Genomic DNA, 18,738 nt, shown 5'->3' on the forward strand with positions numbered 1-18,738 from the left:
AACTAATTTACACTCCCACCACCAGTGTGTAAGTGTTCCTTTTTCTCTGCAACCTTGCCAGCATCTGTTATTTTTTGACTTTTTAATAAAAGCCAGACAGAATGATTTTTTAAAATATGATCCAACTATATGCTCTAAAGAGATACACTTTAGATTCAAAGACACAAATAGGTTGAAAGTAAAAGGATGAGAAACGATATGCTACACAAACAGAAACAAAAATGGAACTAGAATGGCTATACTAACATCAGACAAAATAAGCCCTAAGATACAAAGTTTTACTAAAGACAAAGAAGGACATTTTATAACGATAATTAGGTCAATCCACAAAGAAGATAAAACAATTACAAATATATGCACATAACAGAGCCCTAAGATATATGTATCAAAAACTACCAAAATTGGAGAGAGAAACTGACAATAGTTGGAGACGTCAATAATCTACTTTCGGTAATGAATAAAACAATTAGACAGAAGATTAAAAAGGAAACAGAAGACCTGAACAAAAACGCGGTGGCTCACGCCTGTAATCTCAGCACTTTGGGAGGCCAAGGCAGGTGGATCACGAGGTCAGGAGATCGAGACTATCCTGGCCAATATGGTGAAAACCCGTCTCTACTGAAAACACAAAAATTAGCGGAGCATGGTGGTGAGCGCCTGTAATCCCAGCTACTCAGGAGGCTGAGGCAAGAGAATCGCTTGAACCGAGGAGGCGGAGATTGCAGTGAGCCAAGAACGCACCACTGCACTCCAGCCTGGCGACACAGCAAGACTCCGTTTCAAAATATATATATATATAGCGTGTGTGTGTGTGTGTGTGTGTGTGTATATATATATACACATATATATGTATATATATATACATATATATGTGTATATATATATACATATATATGTGTATATATACACATATATACATATATACATATATATGTATATATATACACATATATGTGTATATATACACATATATGTGTATATATACATATATATGTATATATATACATATATATACATATATATGTATATATACACATATATGTGTATATATACACATATATATGTGTATATATATACACATATATATGTATATATGTATACATATATATGTGTATATATATATATATCAAAAACCTAACAGGTAGCTCTAAAATACTCAGCCAATAGCAGCAGAACAGCCATTTTCTCAAGTGCACATGGATCATTCTCCAGGATACACTTTATGTTAGGTCACAAAACAAGTTCCAATACATTTCAAAAGACTGAAATCACACTAAGCATGCCCTCTGACCACAATGGAATGAAATAAGAAATCAGTAACATAAGGAAAATAGAAAAATTGACAAATATGTAGAAATTAAACAGTAGACTCCTAAATAACCAATGGATCACATATCAAACCTTACAAAGGAATGAAAAAGGGGGAAATTACTACTGACTTTACAGAAATAAAAAAGTTTATAAGGGAATATTATAAATAACATACAGTAACAAATTGGATAACCTATTTGAAACAAATCCCTAAAGACACAAACTATTAAATTGATATAAGAAACAGAAAATCTAGGCTGGGCGCAGTGGCTCATGCCTGTAGTCCCAGCACTTTGGGAGGCTAAGGCGGGCAGATCACCTGAGGTCAGGAGTTCGAGACCAGCCTGGCCAACATTGCAAAACCCCATCTCTACCGAAAATACAAAAATTAGCCGGGCGTGGTGGCTTGTGCCTGTAGTCCCAGCTACTCGGGAGGCTGAGGCAGGAGAATTGCTTGAACCCAGGAGGCTGAGCATGCAGTGAGCCGAGATCGTGCCATTGCACTCCAGCCTGGGTGACAAGAGTGAAACTCCATCTCAAAAACAAAAAAAAGAAAGAAATAGAAAATCTAAACAGACCTTAACAAGAGATCAAATTTGTAATAAAAAACTTCTCATAAAGAAAAGCCCAGGACCAAATGTCTTCTATGAAATGAATAGAAATTCTATCAAATGTTTAAAGAATTAACACCAATCTTCATCAACTCTTACCAGAAAAGGGCCAGGTGCAGTGGCTCATGCCTGTAATCCCAGCACTCTGGGAGGCAGAGGTGGGAGAATGGCTTGAGGTCAGGAGTTCAAGACCAGCCTGGCCAACATGGCAAAACCCCATCTCTACTAAAAATAAAAAAAAATTAGCCCAGCGTGATGGTGCACACGTGTAATCCCAGCTACTTAGGAGGCTGAGGCAGGAGAATCACATGGACCCAGGAGGCAGAGGTGCAGTGAGCTGAGATCACACCACTGCACTCCAGCCTGGGAGATAGAGAGACTCCATCTCAAAACAAACAAATAAACAACAACAACAACAACAAAAACAGAAAAGGAGGCAATACTTTTCAACCACTCTACAAGGTCAGTATTACCTTGATGCTAAGCTAGACAAAGACACCTTAAGAAAACAAAATTACACACCCAAATTCCTTGCGAATAGAGACAAAAATTTTTCAACAAAACACTAGCAAACAGAATCCAGCAACATATAAAAAGGATATATATACATCATGACCAAGTGGGATTTTTTCCCAGGAATACAAGATTCCTTCAACATACAAAAAGAAATCAATGTAACACATCAATCATATTAATAGAACACATAATAAAACCATATGCTTGTATAAATAGATGGAGAAAAATAAACTGATAAAATCAAACACCTTTTCATAATAAATACTCAATGAACTAGGGAGGGAAGGGAACTTCTTCAACTTGATAAAGAGCATCTACAAAAAACTCCCTCAACTAACATCATAGCACACTGAATGGTAAAAGACTAAAAGCTTTCCCCTAAGATGAGGAACAATGCAAGCATGTCTGCTGTCTCCAATTCTATTCAACTCTGTACTGGAGGTTCTAGCCAAGGCAAACAGGCAAGAAAAGACATGAAAGGCATCCAGATGACCCTGCAATTCCACTTCTAGGTATATACCCAAGAGAACTGAAAGCATATGTTCACACAAGAAGTCTGACATCTATGCTCATAGCAGCATTACTCAGAACAGCCAAAAGTTGGAAGCAACCCAGGTGTCCACCAACTGATGAATGGACAAACAAAATGTGGTACGTATCCATAGAAAAAAATATTTTTCAGCCATAAAACAAAGTAGTAGTGACAGAATAAGCAAGCAGGGAAATCAGGAAAGATATAGAAGATATAAACAATAAATTAACCAACTTGACATAATTGACATATACAGAACACTATGGCCCATAACTGCAGAATACATGCTTTCTTTAAGTGTATGTGAACATTTATCATAATGGTCACGTGCTGGAAGTTTCAACATATTTTAAAGGGCTGAGATGCAGAGAACGTTCATTAATCACAGTAGAATTAAATGAGAAATCAAAAAATATCCATGGCTCAAAGATAAAAATACAATGAAATTAGAAAATAACAATATGAAATATCATAACCTGTGAGAAATGCAGCTAAAGCAGTGCTTACAGGGAAACTCATAGCTCTAAACATAAACAGCAGAAAAGAACACTGAAAATCAGCGATCTAAACTTCCATCCTAAGAATGACCCTTGAAGAAAGCAATGAAATAAAAAGGAACCACATAAGAAAAATCTACAAAGCCAAAAGCTGCTCTTCGATAAGATGAACATCATTGAAAAGGTGACCCCAGGAGACAAAAGGATCAGGTCAGAGCACATCTCTGACACAAGAGAACCCTGTGTGACCCAGAGCTCAAGCTGGAGAACAAGGTAGCCTAGCACAAGCTATAGGCCTCAGCAGAGAAGCCTCGGCAAGACTTCAACTCTCTGGATTCCAAGACCTGCTCCTTAGCCAGGTGTGGTGGCTCACACCTGTAATCCCAACAGTTTGGGAGGCCAAGGCAGAAAGATCACTTGAGCCCAGGAGTTCAAGACCAGCCTGGGCAATGTGGCGAGACTTTGTCTCTACAAAAAATTTAAAAATTATCTGGGTGTGTTGGCGCACACCTATAGTCCCAACTATTCAGAAGGCTAAGGTGGGAAGATCGCTTGAGCCCAGGAGGTTGAGGCTATAGTGATTCATGATTGCACCACTGTACTCCAGCAGCCTGGGCAAGAGTGACTCTTGCCCAGTCTCTTTAAAAAAGCCTGTCTCTTTAAAAAAGAAAAAAAGACCTGCCCCATCTCAGGGAAGGATAGCACACACAAGCACATGCAGGGTCGTGACCTCCTGTCCTCCTGCCAGCCAGGGACCCTCCATGGCTTCGTTAATGGTGTTGAAAACACCTATGTAATGCCATGGTTGTGAGGCCAGCAGCCCTTCTAGCTGAGCCAACTGAACAGGGGCAGGGACAGGGGAGAGAAGAGAGAAGGGGGTAACAGCAGACTGAGAGGATTCCAGATCTCTGAAGCTTTCAGGATCCTTAACTATACAAACAGAACTATATGATTCAAAGTCAACCTAAATGTTGTGGAATCAAAGCCTTACTTATGAAATATCAAAGAGACTATGGGCAGCCAGTGTGGTTCAAAGTGAAGAACAGGGCAGCAGGTGACATAAATCAAAACTACAAAATAGACTCTGGCTCCCACTGCACCAAATGCCACTTTGACCCTAGGAAAAGCAGTGGCCAATCTACTCAGCAGCCAAACACACCACCACCATTTCATCTTACTCAACGTACGTACGCATACACACGTGCACATGCACACAAGCAGCAAAGTGACCCAGCACAGAGTGACTCAGCACATAGACACAGATGCACACACGCAGACACACAGAGACAGGCATACGCTTGGAAAAGAGGCACACACGGACACATACAGCCATGTGCACAACAGGGGCATGCTCGGACACACATAGATAGACCCCACTGTATATGCACACACACAGATGTAGGCAGGCATGAACAGGAACACATACACACAAACACACACTAAGGCACAAGCTTAGGGGAATGTAGACACACATATACACACACATACTCAGACAGGCAAATACTTAAGACACACAAAAAGATCCACACCCTGATATACACACATACAGGTAAACACAGACACAGATCAATGTGTATACACAGATAGACACACACACACACTCAGACACAAAAATATACTCAGAGAAACACAATCAGACACACACAGAAGAATCCAAAAGACAAGGTTAACAGGTTGAACCCTGGGTAATAAAATTCATATAGTTCTCATTTTTGCCTCCATGCTGGTTAGCATTTTCTACAATGAGCATGTATTAATCGTGTAAAAGTATCAATGAAATCCCACTGGGCCTGTGAGGGTAGGCGTGCCCTGGAAGCAGAGTGTAATTTCCTGATGAGCTCTAAATGTGGGCTGGGAGAAGAGAGGGCCAAAGCCCCTGTCCCAGGCCACTGGCTTCTTTCCGGGCATATCTCACCCAAAGATGAGGCAGCCCCTCCACTCTGCTCCCTGCCAAAGGGTTGGGTCAGGTTCTCACCTCTTGAGGGTCCCTCCCCTCACCGAGAACTCCATGGGTCACAATTAGAAAGCCAATCCTGGCTGGGCACGGTGACTCACACCTGTAATCCCAGCACTTTGGGAGGCCGAGGCAGGTGAATCACCTGAGGTCAGGAGCTCGAGACCAGCCTGGCCAACATGGTGAATGCTGTCTCTACTAAAAATACAAAAATTAGCCACGTGTGGTGGTGCACACCTGTAATCCCAGCTACTTGGGAGGCTGAGGCAGAAGAATCATTGCAATCTGGGAGGTGGAGGTTGCAATGAGCTGAGATCGTGCCACTGCACTCCAGCCTGGGCAACAGAGCAAGACTCTGTCTTAAAAAAAAAAAAAAAAAAAAAAAAAAAAGAAGCCAATCCTAAATATTAACTTGATATCCAAGTTAACAGTAACCAGAAAACCATGGTCCTCAAACCACAGATTGGTATTTTGCTATAATCGTCAAGTTTTAATAATGTCCCTCTACTTCCTGGGTTTTAAAATTCACATCTTCGGATATTAATATTCCTGCATTAACAACCCCCAAATTCAGAATTTCATCTTTAACTGCTTGCTTAAATGGAATCAATTCGTTACCAATTGTCTTCAAATATGCAGGGTGATCTAAGTAAATGCCGAAAGATAAGAAATACACTTAGCCTGAATAAGTGTATTTCTTACACTGATGTAAGAAATGTAAAATACTGACCATATACAATGGCAGGAAACGGAGCCCCTGTCACTCGCTGCCCCGGCCCAGGGCTCCTGGGTACAGCTTCTGTCTGTCTGGGAGGCGACTGCCTTGTGCCAAGAAGGCACCCCCGTTAAGGCATGGAAACTTGATGGACAGGCAGCCCTCAGCTCAGGCCACCCGGCCCCTGCCAACAATCCCCCAACAGACCATCTCTCCTTCATGGTCAGTCTCCTGCTCTCAGGAAAACCTGCCCTAACGTCTACCTCCTTAGATGTTTTCAGAGATCTACCATGTCTGACTTTGCTCCCAGCCTTCAGGAGCGAAGTGTTCCAGGGAGCTTATCTTGCCATCCACAGGAAGAAGTCTCAAGTCTCTTGCTGCAGGGTTCCCCTCCCCACCTCAGCCCCCACTAGCCCCCAAACCAACCCCCCATCATGCCCCCGCCAGGACCTGGCAATGAGCACCCGACCCCATGCCCACACCCACTCCTCCTGCCAGAGCCCGCAGCAAAGCCTGCTCTTCCCAAATCTTCCTCGGGACTGCTCCAATCAAGCCACACACGGAGCTGCTGCCTGGGCTGGACCCCAAACTCACAAGCCCCTACAGACCATCCCGGCCTACGCCCTTCACGCTACTGTCATCACGCCGAGCCACACCACTGGGTGAGCCCAGGGGCCTCAGTCCACAGGGGGCTCCCTCTGGTCTCTCTGGCCGTGTGCATGCCCACCACCCTCAGCCCACCTCTGCCCTGTCCCCTCTGCTCCTTGTCCTCTGCTGTCCCCACACCTCGAGACCCCACACACTCTTACTGCAGGCAGCAGGCGGCCTGGCCCTGATCTGGGGAGGTGGAGGGAGGTCTGAGACCAAGGCTGAGCCCAAATGGGACAGACCCCAGGCCAGGCACCCCGAGTAGCCACACCTGGAGGGGTCCTGGCCCAACCATCCAACTGGACCAGGGTCCCAAGGGTATAGGCTGGGTGGACAGGTGGGGACCACTGTCTACCACAAGCTCCTCTTCCCTGCAGGCCAGGGGATAAGGGGAGCTGGGGGGGCCCATCAGGTCAAACCAAGAGGCCAAACCTGAACTTCTGTTAGAGGAGGAGGTCAATCGAAGCCCAAGGTGCAAGGTGCTGCAGAGACATTTAAAAGGGTCAAAAAGGACAATGCCAGGAACAAGGAGCTTCATCAGAGCAGTGAGAGGCAACTGGGGTGGAAGCAGCTGCGTATTGGAGAGGAGGACGACAGCAAGATTCATCTTGCTTGGGAAACAGGCTATTAATATCCCAGCTAGCAGCTGGAGGTGCACCCGGCAGGCAGGGGAATGTGGTTGCTGAGCGGCAGCGGCTCTTGGGGACGTGGTCTCTGCCCAGCCCGGCACAAAAGTGCTGGCAGCCTGGGTGAGTGGAAGGCAGGGGGATGAGCTGCACCTGGACCCCAGGAATGCAGACAAGACTGTCCACAGGGAAGCAGCTGGGAGCAGCTGGAGGCAAAGGCTGGGGCCCCATGTCAAGGCCCACGGCATGCAGGGTAGGGGGCACCAGCCAGAGCTCCTGCCTCAGTGAAACAGCCCTGGTGGCAGTGAGGTGGAAGGCCCCGAGGGGAGAGACATGGGTGGATGGCCCCCTACAGGGGACAAGGAAGGGAGGGAGGAGAACAAGCAGGCCAGAGATGGCCACAAGGGTTCTCACCCGCTGCGCATTGCATCAGCCAAGTCAGAGACTCGGCCAGCAGCCCGACGCGTAGGTGCGGAAACTGACGCACCAGCACCCGGGGTGGGGGGCAATGTCTCAGCCCAGCCCCCAGCTGAGGGGCTGGGTGAGCACGCCCCAGCCTGGTCTGGATCAGAGATTGGAGAGGTACCAGCCCGGTGCCTGGGGAGATGGTGCAAAAGTAAGGCAGTCCCTGGCTCTCCAAAAAGTGTCCCAGTGGTGACAGGGTGGGGTGGGGAGTTTGCAGAGCACAGGCTCCTCTGGGCTCTTGGCAGGGGCCACAGGGACTGGGGGGCAACAGGGGACAGAGACTGGGATGAGAGGTCACACCTAGGAACCCTCCTGGGGGGTAGAACGAGACCTTTGCTTCCTGACACTCACTGACAGTGATGAGGGCCCTGGGGAAGCCCGGGGCCCCACCTGCCTCCCTCGGGGAACTTCAAGGAGCAGCTGGCAGAGCTCTGCTTCAGGGGCCACATCTTGAGCTCCTGGCTGGGAACCACACCCACCACACAGCTGCCAGACGTGGTCCGGGGGGCTCAGCATTCTCTCTAGAGGAGGAGCAAGCAAAGCTCTCACCGCTGAGAAGGCCCTCGACTCACTGACATCTGGGAAACTGGGAATTGGTGATCCTGGAGCCCACCTGGCCCACCACGCAGATGGGGAGACTGAGGCACAGAGGAGCAATGGGATTTGCTGGGGTTTGCATGCGGGCAACTGTTACTGAGCACCAGCTCTGTGCCAGGCTCCAGGTGAGCATGATCTCCTCCAGTGCCCACCACAAGCCCAGGCAGCACCAGGTTACACGTGGAGGAGCTGAGGGTCCCCGTGCTGCAGAGACCCAAACAGAGGCCATAGAGAGGTTCCATGGCATGGTCGAGGAAAGGTGTGCAGGACACTGGAGACCCAGCCCAGGTAGTGCTGGGGGGATTCAGGGAGCCCCGGGACTGGGACAGGCAGCAGCTGGCTGTGCCCGTAGCCCCTTTGAGGGCCTGGGGGCCTGGGGAGAGAGAGTAGCTCCATGGCCAGCATTTCAACAAGCTGGGCTAATTGCTGCCAGGCGTGGGAGGCGGGGCCGCTTTGGGGAAACTCCCAGGACACGAAGATCTGTGCAGTGAAAAAGCAAACCTACTACCCGCCCCTCCACCCGCCCCACTGCTCTTAGCATAGGGGGAGGTGGGAGGTGATACATATTCATGAGCTCATAATCCCTCATCACCCCTACATCACACACAAAGATTCCAGCAGCTTGGGCTCATACATAATTATAAGGCGGTTCCTCCATCACTGCCTTGGTCCACCAGAGGACAACAGAAGACATGGGGGCTGTAGGGGATGCATGATAGGGGAGGGGCTGGGGATCCAGGTCCCAAAGTTGGGGCTGGGAGCTGCCCACTGTCCACGTGCAGCAGCCTCGAGCGCAGGGGCCTTGTCTGCTATAGCATCAGCCAGCAATGCAGGCCATAGACCCCCAGGGCCAGTCACCAGCCAGTCCAGGGACCCAAGCACATCCAGTGGGCAGGGCTCTCCCGCCCTCTCCAGGCTCTCCCGGGGGCTGTGGGTGAGGGGTGACAAGCAGGGGAGGGGCGTCTTTCCCTGTGCCCAAGGTCTGTCCTCCTGCCTGGAGAGAAAAGGGGAACCGCTTCCCAAGCAGGGTTTGGAGGCTCAGCCTGGCGCTTGGTTAAGAGTGAGAAGAGGTTAAGGGGATCCTGCCTGGGATTAGGACAGCAGGGGACACAGGGGAGCTGCTGAGAGCCGGGTTGGAAGGGGTTAATGGCTGGGACTAAGAGAGGGGGCTTGGGACAGGCACAGTGTCTCACATCTGTAATCCCAGCAGTGTGGGAAGCTGAGGTGGGTGGATGACCTGAGGTCACGAGTTCGAGACAAGCCTGGCCAACATGGCAAAACCCCATCTCTACTAAAAATACAAAAATTAGCCGGATGTAGTGGCGGGTGCCTGTAATCCCAGCTACTCAGGAGGCTGAGGCAGGAGAATCACTTGAATCCGGGAGACGGAGGTTGCAGTGAGCCAAGATCGGGCCATTGCACTCCAGCCTGGGTGACAGAGCAAGACTCCATCTCAAAAAAAATAAAAAAAAAAAGAAAGGGGGTGGTGGCTTGATGCACAGACCACAGGGACTCAGAGCAGATGTTTAGAGGGAAAACAACCCCACCTGTGCCTGCCCCTGCCCTTGCCCCTGCCCCTGCCCTGGCCAGGGCTGCCTGAGCACTTTCCTTATGGAGCAAACAGACACAGGACACCTTTCCTTCAAGAAAAATTAAGGTGATTTTTGGCAAATTATGCTTCTAAACATTTCCTCAAAATGCCCAAACTCCTTAAAAGAAGTTTGCATAGTTCATGTCTTATTTGTAGACCGGGAAAGACCTGCTAGTGAAGGTGGGAGTGGGGGAGGGTGGGGAAAGAGTCCCTGGGGGCCCAGGACTCACTTGCTGATGCCGTCAAAGGAGGCCTCCCTGCAGACGCTGCCGCTGTCCGTGTTGACGCCACGCTGGGGAGAGAGAACACAGACATGACACACGGGGCCGCATGGCGCCCCCACAGCCTGCACCCCTGAGGCCTCCAGCTAGGCTCAGGACAGGTAAGAACAGGATCCCCTCCTGCCTTCCCCCAACAGATGAGCCACCCAGCCGGGTAGCTCCAGGCCCGGCCCCAACACAAGGACAGCCCTCTTTGCTACCACTTGCCAAGTGGAGGAAGTGGGGGCCCCCCAAACTCTGCAGCATCCCAGCTGCACAGCAAGGCCTTCTCCATGGAGGTCAGAGCACTCTGCTGAAACCAGCCAGGCTGCCCAGGCACAGGCGAGGACCCGGGACCACTCCCACTATAAATCTGCTCTCCCCAGCCTGGTCCATCTTCCCTCTCCTGCGCACACTCCCCACTAACTGTATAACATCCGAAAGAGTCCTGTCGAACCCAGCCCTTCTGGGGAGGTGTGCAGGACCTGACTGTGGCAGGACTGCTGTGAAGCAGGGTGACATCCCTCTCTTAACTCCAAGGAGACTCCAAATGGGACTTGGACAGGAGTGGAGACAAAACAAGGGACTTGGAGAAAAATGGGCCCTCTCCAGAGAGGCAAGGCATTTTATTTTATTTATTTTACTTATTTTTTTTTGAGACAGTGTCTTGCTCTGTCGCCCAGGCTGGAGTGTGGTGGCACCATCTCAGCTCACCTCAGCCTCCACCTCCCAAGTTCAAGTGATTCTCCTGCTTCAGCCTCTCGAGTAGCTGGGATTACAGGTGCGCACCACCATGCCCAGCTAATTTTATATTTTTAGTAGAGACATGGTTTTGCCATGTTGGCCAGGCTTGTCTCGAACTCTTGACCTCAAGTGATCCGTGCACCTCAGCCTTCCAAAGTGCTGGGATTACAGGCATGAGCCACTGTGCCCAGCCTGGGCAAGACATTTTAAATCACCATTTCTTTACCCAGAACTTCAGCTTGATGTCTAATCGTATATCTAAATTGAACACATTGGATCATCTATGACCATAATCATCTCACATAAGTTTCCCTTATAGCCATCAAGACACTAAAGCAAAAAAAAGGGGCCAAGTGCTAAAGGAAATAACTATTTTGGTAAAAATCAATTAAGAAAAGAGAAAGGCTGGGCACGGTGGCTCACGCCTGTAATCCCAGCACTTTGGGAGGCCGAGGCGGGCAGATCACCTGAGGTTGGGAGTTTGAGACTGATCGACATGGCAAAACCCCGTCTCTAACAAAAAACACAATATTAGCCGGGTGTGGTGGTGCATGCCTGTAATCCCAGCTACTCAGGAGGCTGAGGCAGGAGAATTGCTTGAACCCGGGAGGTGGAGGCTGCGGTGAGCCAAGATCGCCCCACTGCTCTCTAGCCGGGCAACAAGAGCAAAACTCCATGTTTGAAATGTCTGTTCTTCAGTGCCATAAAGAAATGGCACTTGAACATAAATTTAATTTATTTAGTAAGGCCATTTTCACTTCCTGCAGAAAGGGTACACTCTCCAGCAGTTTTGCCACTAGAGTTCACCAAACAAAGGAGACAGGGTCGTTTATAACCTGGCGTGTCTACCCTACTGCTGTGTCCGGTTTCCACTGCCTGGAACGGGACCCCACATTCTGTATTTGTCCCGATTGGCTAGCAACTTAGAACTTTTTAAAAGAGGCAAAGGCAGAGGGGGAGAAAGGAAGGAGGAAGTAACTTGTGGAATGCTGAGAAAGGTAAAAACACTTTTAAATAAGGAAGAGGAACAGGCTATGACCTTATGTTTGCTTGGACCAGTATAAGCACGTCAGGGCAAATATTTAGGTTAAATTGTGGGAGCTAAAAACATAAAGTATATTGATTTCTTTATTACAGCTAGCAGATATTTAAGAATGTTAGCACAGGTCTTTGAATACATTTTGCTTCTAAGAGAAGTTACTGTTTATTTCTAATTAGACGGGGAAGAAAGTCTTTGAAGAGAAACCTCTACTTTACTTTTTATATTCCATCTCAAAAAAAAAAGACAAGAGGGAAGGGTCACTTTGGGGGGAAGGCTTGTGGACATGCCTCTTATATGAAACTCCCAAGCTCAAAGAAGTGTAAGAAAGCACACTTCTCTGAGAAATTCCAGAGAATTCTTTGGGGGCACACCACAGCTCAAGTGCCCCCAAAACCCTGCTGGCGTACCCAGAGCCCACCTCGCACCCCCCACCCTAGCCCAGGCACTCGGTCAGTCACTGCGCCCCACACCCCTGCTACCTTGAGGGCAGACACCCGGGGGTGTGGCTTTCAGACCCCATTAACAGGGGAGACAGAGGGTGGGAATAAACTTTCTTTTTTCCCTTTTAAATTTTTTATTTTTAGTTTTCATGGGTAGATATTAGGTGTATACATTTATGGGGTACATGAGATATTCTGATACAGGTATGCAATGTGGAATAATCACATCAGGATACATGAGCTATCCATCACCTCAAGCATTTATCCTTTCTGTTACAATCCAATTGCACTCTTCTGGTTATTTTTAAATGTACAATAAATTATTGTTGACTGTACTCACCCTGTTGTGCTATCAAATACTAGATCTGACTTGTTCTACCTAGCTATATTTTGGTACCCATTAAACTGACTTTCTACATCCACAAATTCCATGAGCTCAGCCTGACACAAATACATCTTCTAGCCAGGTTTAACCTTAGGAGTGGGTGTGGTGCCAGGTCCACAACCTCATGACAGGACACAGCAGGTCCCAGGGAGACTCAAGGACGGGGTCCCATAAACAGCTATTCAGACTGAGCAGGTATCGCTACTTATCACTGATGACCATTCCTCTTGGTTTATTTTTTTCTTTTTTTGAGACAGGGTCCTGTCTGTGGCCCAGACTGGAGCACAGTGGCGCGATCATACCTCACTGCAGCCTCAAACTCCTGGGCTCAAGCACGCCTCCCACCTCAGCCTCCCAAGTAGCTGGGACCACAAGCACATGCCACCAGGCCTGGCTAACTTTTTAATTTGTTGTAAAGATAGGGTCTTGCCATGTTGCCCAGGCTGGCCTGGAACTCCTGGCTCCAAGCGATCCTCCCACCTTGCCTCTCAAGGCACTCGGATAACAGGCGTGAGCCCCTGGACCCAACCCCTCTCAGTTTTTTAATCCTCCCCTATGGTCCCGACCTCTGCAGGAGAGGTGGCCCCCATAAAAACCCTCCCCAGAGCCAAGCACTGCCCCACCCCTGGACACCAGCCACTTACCAAAGTGAGAAGGACAGAGGGCTTCTGTGACGTCAGGACACTGGCAATCTAGAAGGTCGGAAAGAAAAACCCACTTTAGAGGCACCACTAAGCCTAATGAAGATGACATGCCACCATTCCTTCATAACGACAGTGCACATTTATCAAGCAGATCCTTAGAACAGGCGACGCGGGCGCTGCCCTCACCCTGCAGGTGAAGAAACCCAGCTTCTCCCGGTTGAAGGACTTCTGAAAGCCACAGAGCCATCGAGGGGCAGAGAGGATAAACCTACACCTGGCTCGCTTCCCACCGCACCGCCCTGCTTCCAGGCACCACACAGATCCCTGGCTCCAAGCAGCCAGCCCTACCCACCCTCCAAGGCCAGCCCCTCTGCCCATCTGCAAAGTCCCTGCTCAAAGACCCGTCCCCCGGGAACCCTTTAGGCTCCAGGCCTACCAGCCTCTGGTTCCTAGGGCAGAAGACTCCCTCCCTGCTCCCCATTCAACCCCTAGACCCAGGGGAGTTGGCCTTCCCCAATCCCACCCTCTGGCCCCCACCCCACAGCCCACTCTCTGTCCCTCCACCATGACCCACTTGAACCTCCTGCCACTGCAGGCCAGTTACTTCCCGGCCCAAGCCCTTGCATCTACATGCCGGGCCAGCTCCTCTCTCCACGCCTCTGCTCCAGCTCTTACCTCTCCCTGAGTGCCTTCTTCCCATCTTAGTGCCTCATCAACGTGCACTCAGGATGGAAGCCCCAGCCCCCTGGGCAGGTTCATTCACTCCCTCCTCTACTGCCCCACTGACAGTCACCACTCCCCCAGCAAAGTGCCATGTGCCAACCAGCCTGCTGGGAGCAATTTCTTCCTCTGCCAGCCCCTCCTCCTCAGTCTGCCCTGCATCTTGGCTACTGCAGACCCTCTTGTTTCTGAGCACCCCCTAGGCAGAGAACAGTCTCATCTCTACAGCCCTCGCCTCTCCCCATACCCCTATCCTAACTCTTTACACTCGAAACGCAGGGGGAGAGTGAGGAGAACGTGTTGTTGTTTTAACAGCTTGATTGAGTGATCACTGACATACTCTATGCTGCCTGTATTTAACATAGACATTTTGATAAGTTTTGACATATGTATACATATACCTTTTTTAATACTGAGATGCCTCCCAAGAAAACCTGGAACGTATTGAAAACTATAAAAAGATAAAATGCACGTACAATCCTATCTCCAGAGATGTTTTAGCTTTGCTCATAAAAACAGCGATCTGTAATGACATTTGGATCATATGAAATTACATGCTTCACTTATTTCCTGTCATTATATATTCTTCAAACATGCAATTTTTAGCAGTCACTACCGCTGGGGACAGTAAACGACCAGTAGGTCGCTGAAGACGGCCTGTGCCAGTCATCTTACACACAGCATCTCATTTAACCACACCGGGAGACAGTGCGGCAAACGTGCAGGTTTCGCAAATGAGAATGGCTTACAGATTAGAGAACTTGCCTGAGTCTGGTTAAAAAATAACAGCGCAGCCCAGATTTGAACCTATGGCTGTAGAATACTCTCTTAATGGACGCTACTCATTCCTCTACGGACACTTAAATTACATCTAATACACTTTGGGAGGACAGGGCGGGCAGATCACGAGGTCAGGAGATCGAGACCATCCTGGCTAAAACAGTGAAACCCCGTCTCTATTAAAAATACAAAAAAAATTAGCCAGGCGTGGTGGCGGGTGCCTGTAGTCCCAGCTACTCAGGAGGCTGAGGCAGGAGAATGGCGTGAACCCAGGAGGCGGAGCTTGCAGTTAGCCAAGACTGCGCCACTGCACTCCAGCCTGGGCAACAGAGCAAGACTCCGTCTCAAAAAAAAAATTACATCTAATAATTAGCTATTATAAATAACGCTGTGATGAACATCCTCGCATACAAGTATTTCTTTAAAATTAAATGCCAGCCAGCCACAGTGGATCATGCTTGTAATCGCAGCACTTTTGGAAGCTGAGGCAGGTGGATCACGAGGTCAGGAGTTCGAGACCAGTCTGGCCAAATGGTGAAACCCCCATCTCTACTAAAAATTAGCCGGGTGTGGTGGCATGTGCCTGTAGTCCCAGCTACTCGGGAGGCTGAGGCAGAAGAATCGCTTGAACCCGGGAGGCAGCAGTTGCAGTGAGCCGAGATCATGCCATTGCACTCCAGCCTGTTGGGTGACAGAGCGAGACTCTGTCTCAAAAAAAAAAAAATTAAATGCCTTTAAAACTGTTGGGTCAAAAGCCACAGACTTTGTCAAGGTTTACCATGCTCCTGGCCCAATGATCCTCCAGACATGTATCAACAATCTCCCGGGATCCTCCCTCATGTTACTGAGTGACTGCTTGGAGAATGGCTGTGTCCTTTGGCCTCAGTGTTGCAAAAAAACAAAAGGCTCGGCTGGGTGTGGTGGCTCATGCCTGTAATCCCAGCACTTTGGGAAGGCTGAGGCGGGTGTATCACTTGAGGTCAGGAGTTCAAGACCAGCCTGGCCAACATGGTGAAACCCCGTCTCTATTAAAAAATACAAAAAAATTAGCCGGGCTTGGTGACTGTAATCCCAGCTACTCGGGAGGCTGACGTAGGAGAACCGCTTGAACCTGGGAGGCAGAGGTTTCAGTGAGTCGTGACTGTGCCACTGCACCCCAGCCTAGGGGGCAAGAACGAAACTCAGTATCAAACAAAACAAAACAAAACAAAAAAACACCCAAAAGGTTCAGCTGTGTCCCTACACACCCTCAGCCCCTCCCGACGGAAGGGGAGACTTATTAAAAGGAACAGGGGTACACGTGCCGGCCCTGGGTGTGTTGTTATGTTGATGTGAAGGTTCTGCATTCAGCTGCACAAAAGGAGCCCGTCAATTAGAGCAGCTGAATCAGAAAGCCAGGAGGCACTTGGGGATTGTATCTGCTATCGTCTTGGGAGGGAGGAGCGGGATAACAAATGTGTGGGCTGATGGTTTTTCTCTGGGCGGCGACTCTCAGGACATGCTGGTTAGGAATAATGGAGGAGGGGAGAGCAGCCGTCTCCTTGCAGCCCGGTGCTCAGACAATCCAGGCCTGACTCTGAGAGCAGGCTGTGCGTCTCCTAGTCCTGGCAGGGCAACATCTTTTATTGATCACAACTGCTTGAGTGGGCCCTGGTTACTTCTGCAGCTGCAAAAACCTCTCCCGACCTGGCAGCTCCACCCGCCCTTCCCCATGGAGACCCATTAGTGCTACGCTCTCATCAGCACACCCTGACTCCGTGCCTCAAATATTAAGGGAACACGACGCGCTGTGCGTTGCTGGCTCCCGATGTATCCCCAGCACACAAGACAGCACGGCTCTGTCAACTCAGGGCCTCGTTTCCACGGAGTGGTAGCCACTGGGGACCTCTCACACCCTGTGCTGTTAAATGACCCTGCCTTGCTTCGTGCCAGAGCCAGCATCGATTTCTCCAGCAGCCCCGGGCCTCTCTGGCAGATGGAGCTGGATGGTCACGGGCAGAATTCATCAGAGCCCTGTGGGTGTACATCCTCCCCTGGGGACAATCAGAGGCTTCCCACGGACACCTCCTGCACTTTCCTAACCAGGGCCCAGACCAGGCCCGAGGGCCGCTTTTCGCAGGGTGATAAGCTGGACAAAAAAGCTGGATATGCCTTTGCCAGCGCTGGGAAAGCCTGCAAGGCTCCAGAGAGCTGGCTCTGCCCTGCAATCACTGAAGCTTTTGAAAATAAACCTTCTTTCGTGGCATTCTCCTCCAACAGTACTGCACGCTGGTGGCCTGCACTGCTTTTACAATTTCAAATTTGTTTCTCAAATGTAAACATCAGTAAACATCACCAACAGTCTGGATGTGTGGCTACTCCTGAACAATCAGGTTCCTGGAGCCATGGGCTTGTCGTCCCACAGCACGGTGGCCCCTGCTGACCCCATCGCTTCCGATGCCTGTCCCTGTGCTGCTGCAGTTGTCCTCTTACATCTGTCCTGCCTGTAGCAGACTTGGTGACCCTTGGACCTTCTCACATAAGCCTGGCGCCATAAAGGGAAGCAAGTGCATGGAACGCACGCTTCACCTGCCAGCTCTCAGCCGCTGATCCCGCCAGCCTTTGCACGGGGCCTTCACGGCAGAGCCTCGGGGCCCCACTCAAGGTTCTGCTGAATGCCTCCTTCTCAGGGGAACTGCCTTTTCAATAAACTCAGGATCCTCTGTGGGGAGGAGGGAACCTCAGAGCCAGCTGTGCCCCATCAGACACCTGCATGGCATACATGCTATCACGTGACCAGCCATGGCATTGGAGGCCTTCCTGCCTTTTTTCAGAGGAGACAAGCATTGGCTGTGATTTGTCACTGACAGCTAAGGCCACCCCAAGTGAGATGGGGCTGAGCACTGCAGAACCAGCCTGGGGACCCCTTCCTGCATAAAGGGCTTCCTGTAACCTCTCATGATGCAACAGGCCCTGGGTACCTCAAGCAACCTGGGATACCTCCCAGCTCAGGGGGTTCAGTCCAGCAAGTCACACTTTTTGGCAGGCTCCCTTCAGAGCCACAGAAAATCAAAGGCACAGGGAGTCCATGTTGCCTCCACAGGAGTGTCCTACAGCAGCCCTCCTTTCTGAGGGGAAAGGGAGGCCTGGAGGGGAGGCCACTGGCGTCACATCCCAGTACCACTCCCCTCCAGCTGTGGGACTGTGGATGAGGCCTTTCTCTCTGAGCCTCAGCCTCATATCTATGAACGGGGTGGGGGCTACGGCCCAGCACAGTCCCTGCCCCGCTGTGTCCCTCCCGCAGCGGGAGGGACAAGGGGCTCCAAGAGAGCTCTAGTGTTACTGGAGCCCACGTGGGCCGCCCCAGCATGAAGCACTTGCTCTGCTGTCAACGTGAGCCTTGTTCCCAGTAAAAACAGCGGCAGTAACAGTAACATCAACACCAATCTGCAATGGCAGTGGCGGTGACGGGGTGCGGTGGGGTGCTCCCGAACCCTAAAGAGATTCTAGCCTTTGAACTCTACTGAAGCCTCGACATTCTGCTTTGTATACGAAGACGAAGAATGAGCCAGTCTCTGTGCTGTCATTCTGTGCAACCATTAACAACTTCCCTGCCCTAACACTTAAGGTGGCCTGTCTCTTACCTTGCTTAGAGACCAGTTCTCCTTCCTCGCCCCCAGA

General features: G+C 49.7%; 1 protein-coding gene across 4 annotated transcripts in view; it reads right to left on the bottom strand.

The window, feature by feature from the left end:
- The window catches only part of PEPD (peptidase D), a 141,046-nt gene that overhangs the window by 98,677 nt on the left and 23,631 nt on the right, over positions 1-18,738 (bottom strand). For all 4 annotated transcript variants that reach the window (XR_008621990.2, XM_003816195.5, XM_063599545.1 and 1 more), the window contains exons 5-6: positions 13,579-13,626; positions 10,294-10,355 (exon numbers count right to left, since the gene is read on the bottom strand). Coding sequence is in view for 3 of the 4 variants with exons in the window: in XM_003816195.5 (XP_003816243.3) it covers positions 10,294-10,355; positions 13,579-13,626 (110 nt within the window). In the remaining variant the exon portion in view is untranslated. The remainder of the gene's footprint in view (positions 1-10,293; positions 10,356-13,578; positions 13,627-18,738) is intronic.

Source organism: Pan paniscus, chromosome 20, assembly GCF_029289425.2.
Source record: "Pan paniscus chromosome 20, NHGRI_mPanPan1-v2.0_pri, whole genome shotgun sequence".
In the NCBI taxonomy this organism is placed as follows: domain Eukaryota; kingdom Metazoa; phylum Chordata; class Mammalia; order Primates; family Hominidae; genus Pan; species Pan paniscus.